General features: G+C 32.8%; 2 protein-coding genes across 2 annotated transcripts; one reads left to right on the forward strand and one right to left on the reverse strand.

The window, feature by feature from the left end:
• Window positions 1–1,533: 1,533 nt before the first annotated feature.
• Window positions 1,534–8,790, reverse strand: LOC143424155 (TBC1 domain family member 14). The gene has a single exon (XM_076896054.1). It carries the CDS (start codon window positions 8,063–8,065, stop codon window positions 6,203–6,205), a length of 1,863 nt encoding a protein of 620 aa, XP_076752169.1. The 5' UTR covers window positions 8,066–8,790; the 3' UTR covers window positions 1,534–6,202.
• A 9,885-nt stretch (window positions 8,791–18,675) lies between these two features.
• Window positions 18,676–22,477, forward strand: LOC143424330 (protein odr-4 homolog). Its single transcript, XM_076896327.1, has 7 exons — window positions 18,676–18,877; window positions 19,154–19,333; window positions 19,421–19,623; window positions 19,692–20,043; window positions 20,119–20,332; window positions 20,407–20,589; window positions 20,796–22,477. Exons 1-7 carry the CDS (start codon window positions 18,782–18,784, stop codon window positions 20,951–20,953), a joined length of 1,386 nt encoding a protein of 461 aa, XP_076752442.1. The 5' UTR covers window positions 18,676–18,781; the 3' UTR covers window positions 20,954–22,477.
• Window positions 22,478–22,562: the final 85 nt, after the last annotated feature.

Consider the following 22,562-nt stretch of genomic DNA (forward strand, 5'->3'; position numbering starts at 1 on the left):
GGTATCAAACGAAAAAGAACAGAAGAGACAGAGGATCGAACCGTGGAACATCGATAAACGTAGGAACGTGTTCTTATGGCCCAATAAAAACCGGCGCAGGGATAAATTTCTCCTTTGAGATCGAACCATCGCGAAAATAACATAGAGTCATTCGGTACTTTTAATTATCATTGCCCTTACGACTTCGTCAAATCAATTAAAAATTTGATTATCCTTTATCCTTAATTTTACTACTATTGGACAGGTAGAGGATCGACTAATCTAAAAACGATTAAATGGATCGAACAGAGCGCCTAAATGCGCAACGACACGACGCATCGTTTGATTCCCGTTCGACCTACTTCGAAATTCGGGCGCATTAAATACCGAAAACATTCACCATTGATAAGGCGTTGGGGATGGACGGACAACAAAATGAGGAAAATTTTCGCAGGTTCGCTTTGTTTAACGTCCGTTTGCCTAAAAACTTGTAACTACTCGTACATACATACAACGTCGATGACTACGTTACGTTAAAATCACAGGCCATCTTGAATGGAATTAACTCCCCTAATTTATTGGCGTTCGTTTCGTAGGGTGCCTCAAATCCCTGTGACTTGCGGTTAACATTTTTTTGTAGGGGTAAACCTTGTGCAGGGATATGCTAAATTATCACGTGATTAAAGCGCGAGTAATGTACATGTACCGCATGTTTTGTAATGGCCACTGATAAGATGCTCCAAGTATCTTGGTTACGAAGAAAATAATTAATGAGTTACTCTATCGATAGGGCATAATTGGCCATATGTATCTTACAAAACGCTACGACAATGAAACAATGTATCGAATATTCTAATATATGTACGTTCCAGTAAATATGTACATAGAAGCATATATTATGACTTACGTACAACATTCTCATATCAAAGATGACATCAAGGTCGGAAGATCGGATCCTTGTTTACTGTCAAACTTTTACTAGGCCACGACATGCAAGCAGCTTCCTCGTTACATATTCCTTTGCACACCACTTATCTGTTAAAATAGAATTATTTATGAAATACATGTTCTTAAGGAGTAAATTCGATCTATTAGTAATGATATTGTTTGTTACAATCGCATACGAACTCCCATTTGTACTCGTAGACGACAAGAAAGCCAATGTCGCACGCATTAAACATTTGGACGCAAATACGAATCAGAAAGTTATTTATGGTTCACTTACATGTATAAATGTTTTCGCACAGAAGCAAAGAAGCATTCTCATCATATAATCAACAGTATTCGCTTATTGTATAATAAAAATATAGAATTAAAAGCACACGCAGACACGTAAACGTACGCGCAATACGCACACGACATTGCTACTGACATTCGGACGACCGCGGTCAGGGGAACTAGCGCCATCTGTCAGGAGACCGGCGAATCTCTCTACGTCACAAGTTTGAAAGTTTGGCAGCCAGAAATATGCAATTAAACTTATTAAATCGATATTAATGATATAATGAAAATATATTAATATAATAAAACGTTAAAAATATATCGATTAAAATATTTATATCTTATAGGAATTAAAATCTGAATGCGAGACATGTGCATTTAATATTTTTTAAAGTGTAATTTTATTCGTATGCGAACAAAAATGATCCATTGAGATATGTCGCTGGTATCATTTAGAGTACAACATACACGCACATTTATATAATTTCATTGTTATCCATTATACGATATAAAAAGTGTTATTACATCATTGCAATAGAATCGAGTTTGTTTTTTTTATCTTCCACCTTTAAATTTCGAAGCAAGCACGCCCTTATATACAAAATATTTTTCATATTATTAGTACTAGATATATTCGAAGAGAAAGAGAGATATATGAATATGAAAATTTCAAGTAAAATCATTCGCGAAATTTTAAAATATGTACTTGAAATTTGTTCATTCTCGACAAAAATGTTACTATTTGTTAATCGTTCGTGTAAAAATTTTATGACAGTTCCCTTAACACACTGACACCACTAAGTAGGTACAGTTTTACATCTTCACCGATGTGCACGTTTCACAAAATAAATAATGAGCTCGATTTTTTACAAAATATATATTAGGATATTGCACTTAAGGTAAATGTACACGATAAACCGCGTAAAAAATATACAATGAGTTCCTCTATCGAGAGGCACTAACGACAAGGAACACAGAAGTGTCGCATACAGATCGTACATAATTGTTCGTTCATTCGCATAGATCCGATTTCACATTCAGAAAATCTTGCTTGATCATTTATTACTTATTAGGCATTTTAATCTTAATTTCTGTTAAATGATGAAATTACAGTCAGAAGATACGTGTAGGTATAACAACAACGACACTTTCCAATAAATGATGTACCTAAGATCATTTTCAAAATATCAACATTTGTCAACTATTTAAATTTAACTATAATATCAAATGTACGATTTATTGTAAATATTCACCAAATGATCCTTCCTCCCGTTTAATGATTTGTAATACTGATGAATTACAAGAAATTGTATACATTTAAAATTATGCTTAAGAATTTATGAATAAAAAATGTTTCCCATTTAACTTCACTTTCGATGGTAAGATAAATATAACACGCGAAATATTAAAGATATGATTCTTCATAAAAGTTTCGTATTTACACAACATTTGTAGATACGCCTACATGTATCTCGATATACTTTATACAAGCTCACAACACATTTACATACGATACGCATACATTCAGTTTCTATTTATGCTAATTTAATCAATCGACTCTATAATTATAACTACAATACAGGACGTGTAATTAACAAGACGAAAACTAACGAGACTTTAAAGAAAATATAATCTGTATGATGGTCGCTTAGAATTACCGCAGTAATTAAAAAACAAGACGTCATACTATAAGATATACACGAAGAACAATTTTGTTGTTTTTCCCATCTTTTTCATATATATATCATAATATACGAGAGAGAATATAGTGAAATATTAGAAGTACATTAATATGAACATATTCTGTAAATACGATAATAAATCATAAATTTATTATTAACTTGACAGTTAAAGCTATTGAATGGTCATAGCACTGATGTCCTTAAATGAAGGGAAAATCTCCCATGCAAATGAATCTTAAATTATAATTTTGGATAAAAGTAATTAAAACTAAAAATATTTATATAATAGTTGCCATAATATCCTTTCATCACCGATAGTGAATCATCAATATACTTCGTTAATAGAATTCATTCATTGTTAAACATATACATATATGGACACGTTCATCTATATGTTCCTGTATAAGAAACAAATTATTTTTATGTAAGCATACTCGATTTTGTATGTAATTTCACATAATTTTGTTATTTCCCAGCCTGTATTTATATTTACAATTGTACTAACAATGTAAATGTATATTAGCGAACGCTAAACCGTCGAGTAATCAATTAATCCGAATAGTGGATGGAATGAGAGTATTGTCAATTAAAAATTAGGATATTACGAATCCTAGAGGATTCCGAATTCACATTTAATTATCCACTATTCCGTATAAAATAACTTACTTAAATTGTATATATCTTAAACGTGCTTTGAACAGACATAAGTCCTAAAGTATAATATTTGCACGCATATGGATACGCAAACAAAGATACATAATTATAATTTTTCTATGCGTAATTGTTCATTATAATTCCTCATTTAAAAGAATTAATCCAAGCCAAGAACTGTTGAGATCATATCATTCCAAAATATTCTGTATTATTATTAGAGGTCCTATACTTCGCAAGAAAAATTGGGTTTAGTTATATGTAATTTTCAGAATAGTTTGTATAACTTTTAAGACCTATCTATCTATCTATCTATCTATATATATATATATGTGTGTATAAATTATGTAAAGCATTAAGCCATGCTATAAATAAAGTTATTAGAATGGGCTTGCATTTCGAAATGTCTATATAATAAAGTAATTCACTTTTAACTCTAGTGTTAGTTGTAATGTCTTTTGCACACTATTTTGTATATATCATTAATTTGAAACGAAAGATACGCTAAATACAACAATTATTTATTTAATAGTATTCACAGTAACCGAAACACTATATAACAAGCACATATATAGTAAGCTTATCATAGTTAAGTTGTAAAAAAATATGCTTTTGAAATTTGTTCACAATAGAGCTCAATAATTAGAAAGATTGTAAATACTTTTTAATATATTTCTTCTTTTATTATAAAGGCCCCACACATAAGAGAAAGAGAGAGAGAGAGAGAGAGAGAGAGAGAGAGAGAGAGAGAGAGAGAGAGTGAGAGAGAGAGAGAGAGAGAGAGAGAGAGAGAGAGAGAGAGAGAGAGAGAGAGAGAGAAAGAGAGAATCTTATATCAAGGTGAAGAAATATTCGAATTATTTAAATTAATATTAATATATTGCAACTTTTTGTTTATCTTTTATGCGCATATAATAAAAATAATTATAAAAAAATTAATTAAGCGCACTCAATTGCAACAATAAACGATAAAAACAAGTTCTTGAGCCAAAACTGCTGTGAGTAGATATTATTGAACTCTGCAGTTGATTTTTAAAATATCATTTTTATGTAAAAAGAAGATCACCACATAATTCTGTATTATTTGCTATATATACTTTTAGAGATTCTTTAATCCAATCATACAGCTCACAACATCCAAAATTAATTTTGTCGATTAATTATTTCAAGTTAATGTACTATTATTATGAAAGTATAATAAAGTTGAATCTCTTAATTCACATATGGACACTTTACTTATGTTGAGTATCATTAAAGCTTAGAAAATGTATGAATAATATTATATATTAAATGATGTGCCTTAATTATATATTTGTTTTTCAACAGCTATATTTGCACCAGTCAGCTTTCAAATCAAAGATCTGTTAGAATTCACTGTACTTTGTTTGAGATACATATGTATACATTAATGTGGCACATAATTTTACTATTTATGTTCTGTTCATTAATGTATTTACTATCAGTAAATACATGTAATAACTATTCAAGCGTTTTGGAACAGTGTTTTGTTTATTTGTAATATATATAAGAGTACGTAACATTTCGTCAGAATACGATAAATATATCTAAGGATATATCAGAGTATTTTTTAAGATGTACATTGCAGTACAGTAGTATCTATCATATATGTTTATGAAAGATACTTTAATTTTATAGTGCAATAACGTATATTGTAGCATACCTTCACACAACAGTGCTCGCTTAGCTACGACGACTTTTTCTTGATTAGGCTTTGCACACACTGGCAATTTTCTGATCATAATCTTCCATAATTCCTGGTCCTCCAAATTATTCTGTCTATCGACAAAAATCGACGCTGTACGTATGGCCTTAGAGGAGAATGAAAACTGCCAATTCCTAGAAAGCTATCTCCCTCAATAACAGCAACATTAAAATCCTGAATCCGCTGCAACTAAGTGGGCACTGCTGTATACCTATCACTATTTATAAAATTTATGTAGTACTAGAGTCCTGAAGAAGATTTATATATTACAATCATGAAGCAAAAATAAAAAATCAACAAATATTTTTGTTTTAATGAAATACAAATTTCGCAAATATAAAAAATAAATTAAGTTTGGAAAAATAGATATTAATGATTGTATCCCTTTCAAATCTGCAAAATATCTCAGAAATTGCACATCTTAATTCTTTATCTAGAAACAGAGAATATGTATACGTATCAAATTTTTGAGAAATTTTATCATTCGTTATATCATTCCTCTTTTTTCCCTTCCAATAGCAGAATATTTTTATTATACTTTGCTGATTAGACAATTAACTTATTAAAATATGTTTGTGATTTTATGGGAAGCTCCTGCATTTGTTATATCTTAAATGGTATGGATTTCTACATCATACCTTCAGCATTATATTTCATATAGCAAAGTTTAATACAAGATCATCTCTCTTTTTACACTAAGTAAAAGGTCTTATTGAGACTTTCAATATCCATTTTGAGAAACAGAATAAATTACTTTTTAAAGTGATGTAAAATTTATGCGCAAACATTTATTCTCTCTTTCAAATTTATACAAATAATATTCAAATTTTCAGCATAGAAAATATCTTTTATCAATCGCAATAACAAAAATAGCATTTGAGATTCACTCTTTTCTTTTTTCTTAAGTATGATTAACTTCCTATATTCTTCATCATAATTCACAAAATTACAATGAAGAAAATTGAACTAACATTTGTTGGAACGTTACTGTTCCAACAGTAGTAGACATTTGACTAATACTGTTGAACAAAGCTTCTGCCTGCAAGTTTTCTGGCAACCTAGTAAGAAATTGTGCTCCATGTACGAAATCCATCTTCAATAATTCCTCTTGGTAGAGGTGTAATACTCCAAGTGCTGTTCTAAAAAGGAACTCGTCCCCATCTCTAAGGAAAACATCCCATATCCTACATGCAACGTCCAGAGGCATTGCTTTAGCATATATAGTGTATAACCAATCTAAAAGATATAAATCTGGACTAAGACCAGCTACTGTGAAATGAGAAAAAATTCTTGGTAGTTTATGAGCGAGCGCACTGGAATATACTTTGTAGTAAATATCCATTTGTTTCTGATTCAATGTAAAAGCAGCTCTGTGGCAAGGATGATTTAACAAATTAGCAAAGCAAGTAAAGGCATCTGGAGGTTCCATATTCAGTGATAAAACAGCACCCACAAAACTCATACCTTGTACGTAACCTACATCAGGCCTATAAACTGCATAAGCTGCCAAAATACCTTGAAGACTATTGGATAATGGTCCACCTTCTTGAAAGACGCATAAAGTAGGAAATGTGCGGTATACATCTAATTTGATTGCAGCTAATGTTTCACTTATAGGACTCAACATAGCTCTATCTAAACATATGGTATAAAGATGCGTTGTTATATTTAAGTTATTCGGAATCGCCAATTTCCACACTTTGCCACGAACACTGGGCGGAAGACCACGCCACCATAGTTCACGTACTTTTTTTGTATTTCTAGCACTTTCAAATTTAGGAAGAATATGCACATTCCAGGTATGCGAATCTTCTGCTAACCGTTCTTCCTCTTTAAGCTGCAATTCCCTTTGATATTTGCGTTCTTTTTCTTCTTTCAATTCTCGTTTTCTCGCTGCTTCTAGAATGGCATTGTATTGTTTACGATGGCGCTCCTCTTCAATAGCATTTTTAGCTGGTAGATTTGCTGGTCTTGGTTGTTGGATTAAAGCTAAGCTACCTCCTACCTTATCTACATTTCTTGATGGACTACCTGTAGGTGTAGACTGTTGAGAGTCTTTGTTTTTCCACGTAAATACATTTTTCGGAAAAAGTGTGTTTAACCCCCAACGTTTGGATTTCTCAGCTCTTTCCGTAACTTGTTGATCGTCAGATCCCAAAAAACTTCCGGAAGGTGAGACCTCGCTAAGAGAAGAGACCGTACTGCTACAAGAACGAGGTAAACTGTTTCTAGGACTACTGTTCCCACTGCCACTTTCAAGTCTTGTATATTTATCCTCGTCAATTTTGAAGCTATCGTTTAATGGTTCCTCTTTATAATCGCAAGGAGAATCCAAGTATTCTGACTTACATTCCAATCGTGGTTCATCAGATTCTTCCAAAGAATATATTTGCTTCGTAGTAGGATTATAAGCTAAGGACATACTTTCCAACGCATGATTTAAACTGGTTCCAGCAACTCCTACTGAAACTACATTGCCAGCATCGTACCACTTATTTTCTCGAATATGGACACATAACGCCTTGGTCTTTACAGCTGGTGTAGAGGCCACATCACATGCCAAAGCTTCATTGAGATTCACACTATTGCAAGATATAGAACTTCCATTCAGCGAGACTAACTGTTGTTTACCAATTTTTGGGACAATGTTGTTTGCAATGTAGCAATTAGAATCTCGTCCAGCAACTTTTAATACTTGATAATTGTTCGACATATTTCCATAACGTGACACAATGCATGGAGATGCATTTTGTGATGGAACAGCAGTATGATTATTTCCATTTAAGTAACTGGACGCAGGGTTCTTCATGATTGACGGTTGTTTCCTAACCTTATCGATATCTTAAATATATCTTCAGTGGAAGTAATCCAACAAGATATCGAGTTTATACGTGTTATACTTGTTGATTTGCATTTGCACATATTTCATCATTATTTTTTAATAGTGTTATATATATACATCGTCAATATTTGCAAACGTTTTAATGTTGTGGTGAAACAGCACCCACATATAAAATCTATTAATTTCGACATGATTCTTGCATTTTAGGCATTCGTGTTAATATAAGTAATTAATTACCCCATCAGTTTCATTTGATCGCAAAAGCCAAGCGAATTCAACACTTTTATGTATTTTAATAAAAACACGTTTATATTTGTATTTAAAAAATGCCTTCAGTTCCTATCTTCATATATTCTTTTAATTGAATTCAATGTATTACTAACGATTAAGAAAAAGTAAATTTGAATTCCACACAAAAATAGTAACGTATGTAGGTATGAGGTGGTACAATTCCACTGATAAATATTTAACATAATGATACTGTGATGCTGAGGCAGAAACTTATCACTGAGTTGCAGTTGACAAATATAGATATTCGATAATGCACGAAACAATAATTTTAGCTTTTTTATATGTGCAGATAACGCGAAAATACGCGTGATAAACTTTGAGTTAGAGAGTATTTCAGTTAGAACAAAAATACTTTAACTTTTTTTGATATTATAACAAATTGCGAAGCAACTTCTCCTATGCGTGGTCACTGATCCTTACCACTACAACTCTGGCGAAATCACGTGATTATATTCCTGATTTCCTATTGTTAAATTAATAAATAATAAGTTTTTCGTTCTTAAATATAAATTGTTACAATATATATATTATATCATTATTACGCTTAACCTTAAAGTACTCCTCTTTATCATTTTATATGATATAAGGTCCCAGACACCATAGCAAATCACATAACACTTCAAAAACCACCAGCGTACCACGGTGGCGCCCTCAAGTTCCGTAACGCCACAGGGATATCATAAGGATTACAGGTATCAAATGCACCAGACAGCTCGCGGTGCTGTTCCAGCGTTGATACAGCGTTTAGGGTATTAGAACCTAACCTAACATAACTCCGGCGGATAAAACCTAACCTAATCGTATCTTCCGAACCGCTAGTTATTTAACCAATTGGATCTTAAAGAGCATTCTCTGACGCATCTTTTGACGCTGAAATCGTTTAGATAGCGTACCACGAGATTGTATATTCAGTTGATATTCTATATTTCAGTAGGTTTATTGTAATTTATTGTATATTTTAATAGTTTTATTAATTTTATTGTAATTCCTTGTATATTTTTCGCTTTAGAGGTAAGAGAGAGAAAGATATATAATAAAGCTATAAGAAAGAGTGCCATCTCTGCAAGAAGAACTGAAACTTATGCCCGACTAGTTTTAGCGGTTCCCTAAGAGATGGCGCTAGTAGTTCTTCAGTAGTTCACTTCACTGTCGATAACGCTGTGCGACCAGTTTGAGCACTTTCCTCAGAGATGGCACCAGGGGTTCCAGAGTAGGGTCGGTAACAACTATCTCACTCTTTCTTATAGCTATCTTATATATCTTTCTCTCTCTTACCTCTACCGCGGGAAACATACAAACAATTGCAATAAAACTAGTGAGATATACAATAAATTACAATAAAATTACTGAAATGTACAAAAAATTACACTAAAACTAGTAAAATATACAATGAATTAAAACAAAACTAATGAAGTATACAATAAATTGCAATAATCCTTAAGTTTTATATAATACAAATAATTATAATACAATATTTCTTCTACCTATCGATGCAATCAAATCAATTTAATTAAAACTATTCTAAATCAATTTAAATAAAACTAACCTATGGCAGCCATTGGCTTCTAATTATTTATTCAATAATTTTTAATTGTAATGCAATTAATAATTACATATTAAATAAATAGAACCCAGGTCTCACCACGTGGAGGTTGCTGCGAATGGAGACCCACCCTAACCACGTCCCATCCACCCACCTTTTATACAAGATATTATTAAGTAAAACCTCCTTTCGATGTACATTTGCAACAAGTTCAATGTTTGATCCCTATGCAAACGCACAATGGAAGGAGTTCTGTAAAGAACTTTCGCGGCAAAGGATTGTTACAAATGAAAGGAAGCACAAATACCCTGCCTAGCCAATAATTGATTTTAATTTCGAATCAATCAACCTAACTGGGAATGTATATCAACTTAAAAGAAGTGATTCCTACCTATCAAGAGGTCTGAAGATGTTTCACCCTACGTATCCAAAGATCGAAGAGAACACAGTACATGAAGTACATTATATTCATAAATTCGAAGTGTTTGTAAAAGCAAACAACAGATAAGAAGCTCTGAAGCAACAAAGGAAGAATATAATAGAAGCCTTTGCACAGATGAACTGAGGCGATCGAATTTACGAGATGCGAGACAACATATGAGTAACGATAAAAGACGACAAAATTGAAAGCACTGGAAACACTGGAACATCTAAAATAAAACTGGAAACACTGCAATATCTAGAACAGAGATGTACACAAGAAATATATCCAGGATAAGATACATATAATATATGATATACAATAAATATAAATATAAAGTAAATATAATTAGAAGTACATATAATGATACTAATAATAAAATAATAAAGAAAACAGGAAACGCTGCAATATCTAAAACAGAAATGTACAACAAGCAAAATAGTAACACACAGGTTAACAAGTTTCACAAAAATATATATCCAAGAATAGAAATGCACATACACATAACACATACATTCACATATAAAAAATACCATAGAAAAACATAGGCATAATTGATAATATATGTACCATTTATATAGAAGTAATAATTAATCACAATATGTACCTTTGTCTTCGTTACGTCACTTACTATACGTACATCATCCTTCCATGATATACATTTCTCCTGATGTTATATTACTTCGATCAAATGTACGTCGTTTGTCAAACTATAATCTGCAACAGAAACTTATACAATGGATTAGTAACACCCTACAAAAATTTGACGAATAAACAGTATAAATCAGATATAGGAAAGCATCATTTTATCGAAACAGTATCATGAAAATGATGTATGTAACATGTAATAAAAACAATATGTTTGCTTATAATGTACATTGGTCTAACTTTGATTTAGTCTTTAATTTTGAATTTACAGGTAATCTGTACTCTAATGTACTTTGCGAATTTTTATGCTTATGCATTCTGATACACATAACACGCAATGGAATGTTTAAATATCAATCATAAATCAATATTAAATGAAAGGTAAAAACCAGAGAGTATCTATTTGTAGAAAATAACTGCATAACTTGCAAATAAATGCATTCTAATATAATGTGCCATTTTTAATGCTTATACATTCTGATACACAAAATACACAGTAGAATGTTTAAATATCAATCATGAATCAACATTAAATGAAGGGTTGCAAAAACCAGACAGTATCTATTCCTAGAAAATAACTATATCATTTTGTAATATTTTATAACAAACGCTCGATCAGTAGAGATATGAAATAAGGAATTGAACAGATTATTACTATTATCGTTATTAAATATCGTTCATGAAGTATTCTTCCTTTTTCGTGTCAGTTTATTATAACGTCAAATAAAGAATACTTCAAAATTAATCGCGATAAATGTTTCAATATACTTGCAATAATAATTATTGAAACAGAAATTAGCAAAATTAATCGCGACAATAGCCATATTGTGGCACTCTTCATAATTCGCAACACTAATTCGCGGGGTGTGTCAGAAAAAAGCAATGCGCGAGCAGCCACTTCAGGGCGCTTTTCTTAATTCGCAACGCTAATTTATACACCCATAATTTAACTACGCAACACTAATAAAAAGATTTTAGTACAGTGATCTGCATAGGTGCAATGTCACCACGGTGCAATGTAGCCCTTTGGCTACTATGGTGACTCTATGCAAGATCATACTTCCATAGCGCAAATGGAAGATTTTATAGATGCGATATCGCACCCTGCTGCGACGTAGCTCCTTTGGCTACGGTGGTGATGATGTTTCCACCGCATAAGTGGAACATTTGGGCATTTTATCGTCGTTAGTCGCAACACTATCGTGAGAGCCGCGATCAATCATTATCGCAACACTATTGGAATTAAATACTGAACTATAAAACTAATTGAAAAGTACAAAATAGTACATACTAAACTACATACTAAAATAGTAAGTACAATTTAATCTTATTCGCGAAACAAATATTAGCAAACAATAATTATAAGTACAGCAAACAATCGCGATCTCATGATTCGCAACGCTAAAAGAGCAACACGATTGTCATTCTTACGCAACTCTAATTCAAAGCGCGACCTGGAGGTAATCGCAACTCTAATAACAACCGCGATCTGGAGATACTCGCAACTCTAATAAAAATCGCGATCTGGAGTTAATCGCAACGCTAAGAAAAATCGCGATTTGGATTTATACGCAACTCTAAATGGAACCGTATTTAATTATTCGCAACGCTACAATGGAAAACGCGGTTTGCCCAGCATTCGATGAGCCAGCATTCTGCTGGCTAGAATATACTACTACACAAATATGAGCATAGTGACAAAGTGGTAACAAGCAATGACTTTGCATCGAGAGGGTTGCCTGCCTCTGAATGCATAGTCATTAGTAGTTGCCCTCTTCTCCGGGCCTCTTCGGCATATAGCCTCTTCTTTCTTCGGGCATGAAGCCCAGAATCAATCCTGAAACTTATATCTAAGCTCGAGATTCCCTGAACGCAAACCAAAAAATAACATACAAAGGTGAAATAAAAATATAAATCGCGAAAGTTCTCAACGCACGCAGACAAGCAACGATTGTAAAGAATCGTTGTTCGTACAAACGTGCCAAACCTCGAGCAGAAAGAAACGTTCGTTTCGTCAAATCGCGACCGCGACCGCGGGTCGATTCGAATGATGGATCGAGTAAAGCCAGTGGCGAACGGCATCCCCCGTTCGCGCCAGCTATACCGTCGATCATTCAAATCTGATTCCCTGAAACAGGTTGAACCACGCGAGAAACGCGCCTGCCCGATCGGTGACTGTGGTCAACCTGCCCGGCCCTACCTACTTATTACTACCAGACAAACATACCAGAAGTAAACTACCTACCTACCTAAACCTATATTTAAAAGGCAAAAGATTCACACCAACACATTCGTTCAGCCCCCGGAAATTTCTCATTCAAACACTCGGGCGCAAAATCCTACACTAGAGAGAACGCCCCGGGACGCCTCCGACACCCGAGCTTGGCATACACCTCGCACACTCTAATGGTACGTACCAATGCTGTAATCGGCTGACGAAACTAGCGACCATTGCGTACAACGCTAGTAAAGCGTTTTTATCTACATTTCAATATCTAATGTGAAATTTGAAACGTCGAACAAATCTATATTTTTCGTAAAACACGGAAGTTCTATTAATGATACGAATGTTATTGCAATTGGTACCTCTGTCGTGATTCAGAATAAATTTAGTACCATTTATAAGTAGTAGTTAATTGTTTCTATGGAAACGACGCACTTCCACGGCCTAATCACACACACACAACGTGGAAGATACGTCGTGCACGATACACTAGCACGTCAGCCGCGAAAAAAACATTTGATTAGTTATTATACAATCATCGTGCCCATCGCCTTTTCCCCACCCAAGTAGCACCTGGGCACGTGAATGGGGTCCTGGCAATGAACACGGAAGGGGTTAAACCTGAAAATCCTGATCTAAATATACTGATTAGCGCTTCGTGAAAAGTTATTCATTGATAGTTATTACGCTGCACAGAGTTTAAACAATGCCGCTACAGCCACCAGCGTGATTGACGCATTTTCGCGTCCGCGAAAATGGTTAACGTGACCAGAATGTAATCGAGTAACATTCCAGACACGGCCTTCCATGAGGCAGGAATTGAGATACGCTCAATTAGCGCGCCACGAACCCCTATGCGAGATCCGCAGCTACCAATACCCTTGGTGAGGGTGGCGGGCTCCCCCGTCTGCCCTTCGGAATAGCCGAGGGCCTTACGGACGAGGCAGGGCGCCCGTACTGGGACGCTATAGTGACGACTAACAAACTAACCGGACATGAAACTAGGAATGCTCTGTGCAGTGGAGTAACTAACTACCAATTATTAAATACTAATCGAGAAACGAGAAAGAAGTTTGACAATTCATTATAATATTATAACGTATAGAATAGAGTTAAAGGCGCGGCGCGACGCGAACAAAGTGAAGGATTCTTCACCCTCAAAAATGATCGGCATCCTTTGAGATGTATCCCTTCCTTCGAAGCGAACCCTTCCCCAATCTGATCTCAAAAAGAATCAAAGCAAACCCATAGGAGGTTACTACTATAGCCACCAGTACCAGTTGACGTATTTTCACGTCCGCGAAATGTTTAACGTGACCAGGTGCCTACGGTGACACCCAGGCACGACCTCTCCTTGAGGCAGGGATTGGGATACGCCCAATCAGCCGGCAGTGAACCCAGTGCAGTAATCTAGTACGCAGTCCACCACTACCGATGCCCTCGGTGGGGGTGACGGACTACCCCGTCTGCCCGTCGGAATAATCCGGGGGCCTTACGCAACGGGATAGAGGCCAATACTGGGACGCTATAGTGGTAACACCACGCTACTCGACATTGAACGTAAAGTTCATTTATTGACTGACAACAATAATTAAATTTAAATTCAAAGTTATATTTCAAATTCAAGTTGAATTTCAAATTAAAAGTAAATTTGAAGTTAAAGTTAAACTTCAAATTACAATTAAATTTAAAATCAAAATTAAATTCGAAATTAAAATTAAATTTAAAATCAATTATTTTACATTCCGTACATTATAATGACAGAAGGAATTGGTAAGCGTCTCTATCATTTTCTCGATCAGTATTCAATGTAATATAACTAGGGAATCGTATTAAATTTTACAAGAACCGTACTAATTTCGAGCGATCTCGTCATCAAAGCAATCATTCTAAAATATGAAAATAATATTCAAGCTCGATGCTTTGATTTCAAAATCTACTCGATGCAAAATGTCTTCTTGCACGTCTAATATGACATAGTTTCGGTAATCAAACAAATCAGCTTCTATTGCAACGAAAGCTACTATATATTCACGAAAGATACTACATATTCACAGTATATTCCATATATATGATATTTATCATATATATGATTTATTCTATACACTCAATTTGCAACATCCACGCCAACATTATTACACATTGACTACAATTATTGCAAAAATGAAGTCGGAGGGTATCCGACTTCACCACTAAGCACTGCTACAACAAAGCAGTAGTAATATATATTACTAATTTGTTCAGAAAAATAAATTGTATCTATACATATTCATACATGTATATGATTATTAATATTCGTAAGAATATTTCACTTTTATACATATTCGTGTCTAATATACTACTTCCTTATCAACTTTATAAATATACTTAATATGTGTGGATGAATCATAACTATTATAATACTTGTATTCAATTATTTAATAATTACTAGTATTTCTACTATTATATTATGACATTTGGAAACGCGAAGTGCAAGAAGACCTAGCCTGATCTAGTAAATAACACAAAATAAATGTTACCACTCATGGATATAATTTTACATCCATGGTCACTATGCTCATTGAAGAAATTCTACGTAATTACAACCAGTCACTCGTGCCGATTTGGACCTTTCGTCCTTCGACATGATTGAGTGACCAGAGGAACTTAAAGGCATGCGACTCACCGACCGCATATGTATGGAGGAAGTCATCGGGGATGCTGCTGATGTCTGGAGGATGTCATCGGGGATGCTGCTGATGTCTGGAGGATGTCATCGGGGATGATTGCTGATATCTGGAGAAACTGCTGCTGCTGCTGCCTCAATGATGTCTTCGAAGATATGGCAAATGCCTGAAGAAAGTCATGTTATGAATTAAAATTCATGTTACCACACAATCAATCAGTTAAGAAAAAATGTTGAGAAATGTTGCTTACCTCTAGGAGGACATTATGAACGTTGTCATCAGGGTAGATGTGTTAGATGAATCCATCGTAGAAGTAGCTGAAAATTTTAAACAGAAACCATATTATGATAATTTGGCCTTTTAAAATTCTTGTTAATATTTTCAACTATTAATTTACTTCATTGTGATTAATTTTATGATTGCTCACGATAAATGAACCTCAATTATGTTAATTTAATAATCAAAAAGATTAAAAGTTTAACAAATTTGGAATTGTAGATAAAGTACGAAACATACTTACATTTTTGGCTTTTGAAGCACAGCTAGATCCTTTAGGTGGGCAGCAATTTGACTCTAGTACCGGGGCAGCAAATATTAAAAAAAAAATTAGGAATAAAAAAAAATAAATAAAAGACTACAATACTATTGCCATGTGTACGAAGCAAACACTGACTCTACTCCTTCACGTATGAATATTACAAAAAAAATTTAGTTATAATTAGAGCAGCTGTGCTCTAAAGAATGCTAAAATTATTTATCGGAACAAACACTGACTCTACCGACCGCATTGCGCGCGGTCACCAAAATATTCTGGAAGAAAAACATTGTACATAGGGGAACAAGGGGTAAATAAAAACAGCACACAATTTACTTTCGTATTATTCTTCATCTTTCCTGATCGAGCGTTTGTTGTAAAAAATATTACTTTCTACTTAAATTACCGAACTATGTATATATAAATTTGTATATATAAATAAAATAGATTATAAAGTTTGAATATATTGTAAAATATATCCAAATATTATAAACTATTTATGAACATATTAAAGATTCATGATTGATCTGTAAATAATCTATTATGATTATTTGGTATCGGAATTTAAAACATATTAAATATGCCTAATTAGTGAGTTTATATGTATGTATAATTAAAATAGATTATAAAATTTAAATATTTTGTAATATATATTCAAATATTATAAACTATTTACGAACACATTAAGAATTTATGATTGATGTATAAAAATTCTGTTACAATTATTTGTTATCAAAATATAAAGCATATTCAATACTCGTAATCAACGAATTATATTATATAACCGTAATAAATCATTACTTGTTACATACATCATGTGTTCATCATGAATTATATATCAAATATTACCAAACGATGAATAAAAACGTAATATAAATTTATACCATACGTTGAACGTTCAGTATATCCATCCCTTACAAGATGTAACTGATTAAAAATCTGTAACAGAACGAAAAAAAAAACAATTAGAATAAATATACAAAGATATAATTAGTTCTATTAAGATTTTATAGTAAAGTAGTTCATAAATCATATTTTTAAAGTTCAAACAAAATCTATGAACAGCTACAAATAATGAAACGCATAATAAGAAGAAAAGCAAAAAGAAAATTCAAATATAAATTCATATTTATAATGATAATGTTCAATAAATAATTAATCAAGTGTGCAATAATTAAACAACATTCATAATAAAACAAAAGTGTAACAGAATAGTAATTAAGAATACTACGCAGTCGACAAGTAAGTGTGAACGTACCTCGAAAAGTTTTATTCGCAACAGAGGACAGCACATACGTCTTACCACCAGTTGAGGCCGACACGAACTGACTACCGGTACCACTCTCCGCCAGATCGTAGGCGCCCGAACGAAGACGAAGGCGTCCGAGCGCGATCGAAGGCGCTCGAACGTAGTTTTCGAACTACGCTGCTACGTAAAATCCGTGGCCTTGATATTTCGCTATCTGCTTCAACTGTAAACAAATCAGCTAATTGAAAATCTACTACAATGGACATGTCTCGAAAGTACGAGTTCCAGGAAAATTCTCGTCCGTATTTTTCTTAGAAAAGTACGCACTATTGTATTATGATACACATTCTCCTAGATAATTTGTAGAGAAAAATTTCTACTGTCCTATATGTATATATCTACGTATAGGACACGTATAGCATATATAATATTTCACTCTACATATTATTTTATTATCTGTACGATGTTAATTGAAAATATTTCAATACATTATGTACTGAAATACTCGAATCCTTGTTGTAAGAAGGAAATTATTGCAATAAATCTCTTTCGAAGCGAAATTCAACTACTACGTTCAGCGCTACGTTCGGAAAGTGTGCACGCGGCAAATTTAAAATACAATACATATTCTTAGAGTAATTCATATCATAACTTTATGCTATGTGATAAAATAATTGTTTCTTTAAAATTAAAGATTATTAATGCAGATACAACATGAAGTAATAGAAATAAAAAAGGAAGTATCTGTTCGTGTCCTTTAATTTGATTAACTTCAATGGTTGAATTGAATATAGTATCTAAACTATGCGCTCTAAAGTGTAGAGGGCAGAAGGAAATCTGGCTTTTTTTTATGAGATCAATAGTTTAGCAGATAGAATACACAGTTCTATAAAAAGAATGGTCTAAACATGTACGTGGTTGATGCTGCAACTATTCTACTGACATTTAATTTTTTCCCTCTGCATCAGTAAATATGCAAGCGACACTAAAATGATACCTAGATAGTGAATGTTAGGTGTATCGCGTGTCACGTATTTGCGGTAACGTAGGCAGCTGTGGTAGATAGTAGTAGTTTTTTACGTGTTTATAAACACATTGAGAGGATAATGGGGCGAATCGTATACGCGGAAGAGCGTCTTCACAATTATTTAACATCATTAGCCAAACCGGATGAATACACGATTGGACTAATTTTGGGACAGGTTCGATTTTTGTATGTTCCAATTTCACATCATCTCTATCGTTTTCACTCGTTCAAACATATATGTAATTATTAATCATCGTATCTTTAAATTATTTCACAATATAACACAAATAACTATCCTATTCGTACAATTTTGCATTACAGTGCAATTTAATTTATACATTCTTTCTAAAATGCCCCTCCTAAGAGGTCTGGATAGTCCAATTGGCAGAGTCCAAGACTTTCATGTATACATGTGTATATTTTGTAATTTAAATAACAATTAATGTTATAGAGCGCTGGTCAAAAGGATTACATAGTACATTTAGCAAAAACACCTCCACCTTTAAGTAAAAATGTGGTGGAAGAATCACTGCTCAGTTCTACAACAAATTCGGAACAAAATTCTACTGAAAATCACATTAAATCAGTGAAAGATATACCTGAGAGTTGGGTCGCGGATCACGCAAAACATGTATGTTTATTTCATTCTGAAAGTAATCATTAATAGCGTGTATAATATTAAAACAATTAAAAAGTGTTGCAATATTATTCTTTACAGGTTACTCGAATGTTACCTGGCGGTATGCGTGTGCTTGGCACATTTATCGTTGGCCCGGAAGATACCATAAATGACAATAGTAACATACAAAAGCTTAGATCTGTTCTGGCAGCAATGCACAAAAATTTATCACAGAACAAATATCTATGCGGAGATATTAATGAAGAGCATCTCATCCTGAATTTGAATAGCATTACACAAAAGTACATTGCATTCTAATATACTTAATAAGTATTTGCTATCATGAAATAATTGTTTACTTTATCTTTAGATACACTTGCAAATCTGTAGAAACCAACAAAACTGGAATGTTAAAACCAGCAGATTGGAAATTTCAATCCAAAGCAACTAAATGGCACCAACTGGAGGCATTTATAGATTTTGATCGTTTATTTCTTATTGCTGCCAATAAAGACCCAGAAACTCTCAAGAAACAACTACAAGATATTCTGAAAACTATATCAGATATTATTGACTCTTCGCTTATTGTTATTGAAGGAGAGGTTCGATCCCCAGATGATGCGCTGGAAGTAGTTAGCAGAAACAAAAAGGATGAAAAGAGTTGCAAAAATGAAAAAAATAATAACAGCAAAACAATTCAAATTAACTTATACATTCCGTGTGTAAGTACTTATATCTAAAGCAGATACATTTTTAGGTTTCAATATTATACCTCTCATTACAACATTTAAATTTAGCAAGAAGAGAATACCAACTCTGATGTGACGATAACACCGTGCAGTGCATCCATAAGGTTGGTCGGTCAATTAGTTAGCAGAACGTTTGTTCATCAAAAAGCGAACATCGAAGAGGCTAACATTGCGATAAAACAAGACATAATAAGATCATTGGCAAGCAGATTAGAAATGCATTGGGATAGTCTAATTGAAGAAGAAAATGGATCTCCAGAAGGTATCCATTTCAATCACGTAAAGAGTTATTAAATGCTCATAAAAAATTATTTCTTTCATCATATTTTATCTTAGAAAATATAACGTTACACGAGCCTCCGAGGAGAGTGTTAATAGCATTACCAGAAAGCAGAGTAACGTTATCAGATTACCTGTTTCCTGGTGAGGGTCCTCAAGAAGCTCTTTTGTCGCTGCAAGAACTTTTAGATTTAGAAGTTCAGGAAAACAATGTTCAAAAGGATATAGAGCTTCAAGCTGGTACATATTGTATACTTAAATATATCACAGAACTTCGATTATTTGAACTAATCGTGTTGCACATCATTCGGACAATCGGAACGTTTTAACATGAAAAAAGGATCTTTTATGTTGGAATATTTTAAATTTAAAGGTTTCGATAATCGATGTTCTACTGTATTACAATAGGATGACATAATTCATATTTTAATATATTTTTCAAACAGATCCCACAGAATTTTACTCTCAGAGCGAAATCGATGTGAAAGCCGTTGATCTCGGTATTGATTCGTCTGAAAACCACCAAATGAGAGTTTATATCACAGGTTTCAGTATTGCGATTTTAATTGTAATTTTCGCTATCGTAATGCATAAACTTTATTAATACGGAGAAGGAATATAAAAATGTATTTATGTAAATGAACGAACTTATATTTTACTGTGATACGTAAAATATAAAGTCTATACGTTTTAACAAATTGTAATGTATTGGGTACACAAAAGAAGGCATTAACAAGTAAAAATAATATTTGCTTCAATATGATGATGATATATTTATAAATAATAAAAGTTCGGTAAGTCGCGCCGCGTAAGAGTATTAATTTATTGTTGTATTCACAAAGAATAATACTGTATTAATAATTTTATTCCGATATTCCATCGTAATTGAATATTTTTATAAAAGTATTCATATAATCAATGTTAAATGAACAAATGAATAAAAATACTTTTAACCATAAAAGATAACATTTAATTTTTGTGTTTTTAAAAATATTAATCGTTGGATGCATCATCATTTTATTTACTTGTTAAAGAATTTTTTAAGGTTTTAACACGATACAATATGTCAATATATTTTTAACTTGTAGTATATTATGGCTTATCGTAATATATAACATCTACACAATATATACATATAATATTATACACTCACAATATGTACAAAAAGACAATACTCTCAAAGTCAATTTGATGACAGACCTTAATAAGATACAGTGACAACTAATAGTGTCATTTCCTTTTTTTTTCTTTTTTGCTCATTATAATTCACCATAGAAATAGTACCTATTCTCTGATTATATCGAATCCAAATGACATGCAATGTTGATGTACGAATTATTTGTAAACCAGGCAGTGGTACATTCTGTTTTTTAAATGCTTGGTACAATTCACATTGCTTTAACAAATTCCTGAAATGCTTGCAAAACTATGCTAACGTTTATGGAAAGTTACTGTTATTTACAAAATTCTTTTTACACTGTACATAGAAAATTGAATAAAGAAAATAATACTTAACGACAATCAATGCACATAAAGTAAGATTAAATGGATACGTACTTTTAGTACTAACTAATTCGTAATAAAATAAAAAATTTTTATTTTTAAGATATAAATTTTTTAACTTTTAAGAATTACATTTTTCATAATTGTTTTATTTTTTTTTTTGCTTAAATGTGCATTCAAACATTTTCTAATAATGTAATTTGTGCACACGTATCAACTACTCTTCTTTCTATCGTCAAAATTGATGATGAACGACGAATACTTACTCAGTAAAGGCTTTTGAGTGCAAGTATTACTTCACTTAAAAGTGAAATTTGTTAATCTATTACATTGCATGACAAAAATACGAAATTGAAGTTTGCGTTGACAACAAACGAAAAAATACATAAATTTATGTTGCGATGATTAAGTAGTACATTTTCCTTCGTATATAATATTAAGAGAGTATCGCGTAATGTGTTAAATCACCACATTTTCATAATCCTTCATTTATACATAACCACTATATACTGCAGATAGAGAATATTTGCATTCACTAACCACGTATAATAATGGAGAAAGATGTGAATGGCTGGAATGGAATTAACAATGTTAAATGTAATGAAAAAGTAGTGCAGATCAGAACTCCATCCCACTCCTAATTTGATTAAAATTGAAACAGCATCATTGCATCTACATAAAATAATAATTATGCTCCTTTTCTTATGCAC

This window comes from Xylocopa sonorina, chromosome 6 (assembly GCF_050948175.1).
Source record: "Xylocopa sonorina isolate GNS202 chromosome 6, iyXylSono1_principal, whole genome shotgun sequence".
NCBI lineage: Eukaryota > Metazoa > Arthropoda > Insecta > Hymenoptera > Apidae > Xylocopa > Xylocopa sonorina.

Bases quoted from the DNA above. Each gene is read 5' to 3' on its own strand.
- LOC143424155 (XM_076896054.1), bottom strand. From the start codon at position 8,065: ATGAAGAACCCTGCGTCCAGTTACTTAAATGGAAATAATCATACTGCT.
- LOC143424330 (XM_076896327.1), top strand. From the start codon at position 18,782: ATGGGGCGAATCGTATACGCGGAAGAGCGTCTTCACAATTATTTAACA. The intron at 18,878-19,153 runs GTTCGATTTTTG...TTAATGTTATAG, and splicing joins TTGGACTAATTTTGGGACAG to AGCGCTGGTCAAAAGGATTA. The intron at 19,624-19,691 runs GTACATTGCATT...CTTTATCTTTAG, and splicing joins TTGAATAGCATTACACAAAA to ATACACTTGCAAATCTGTAG.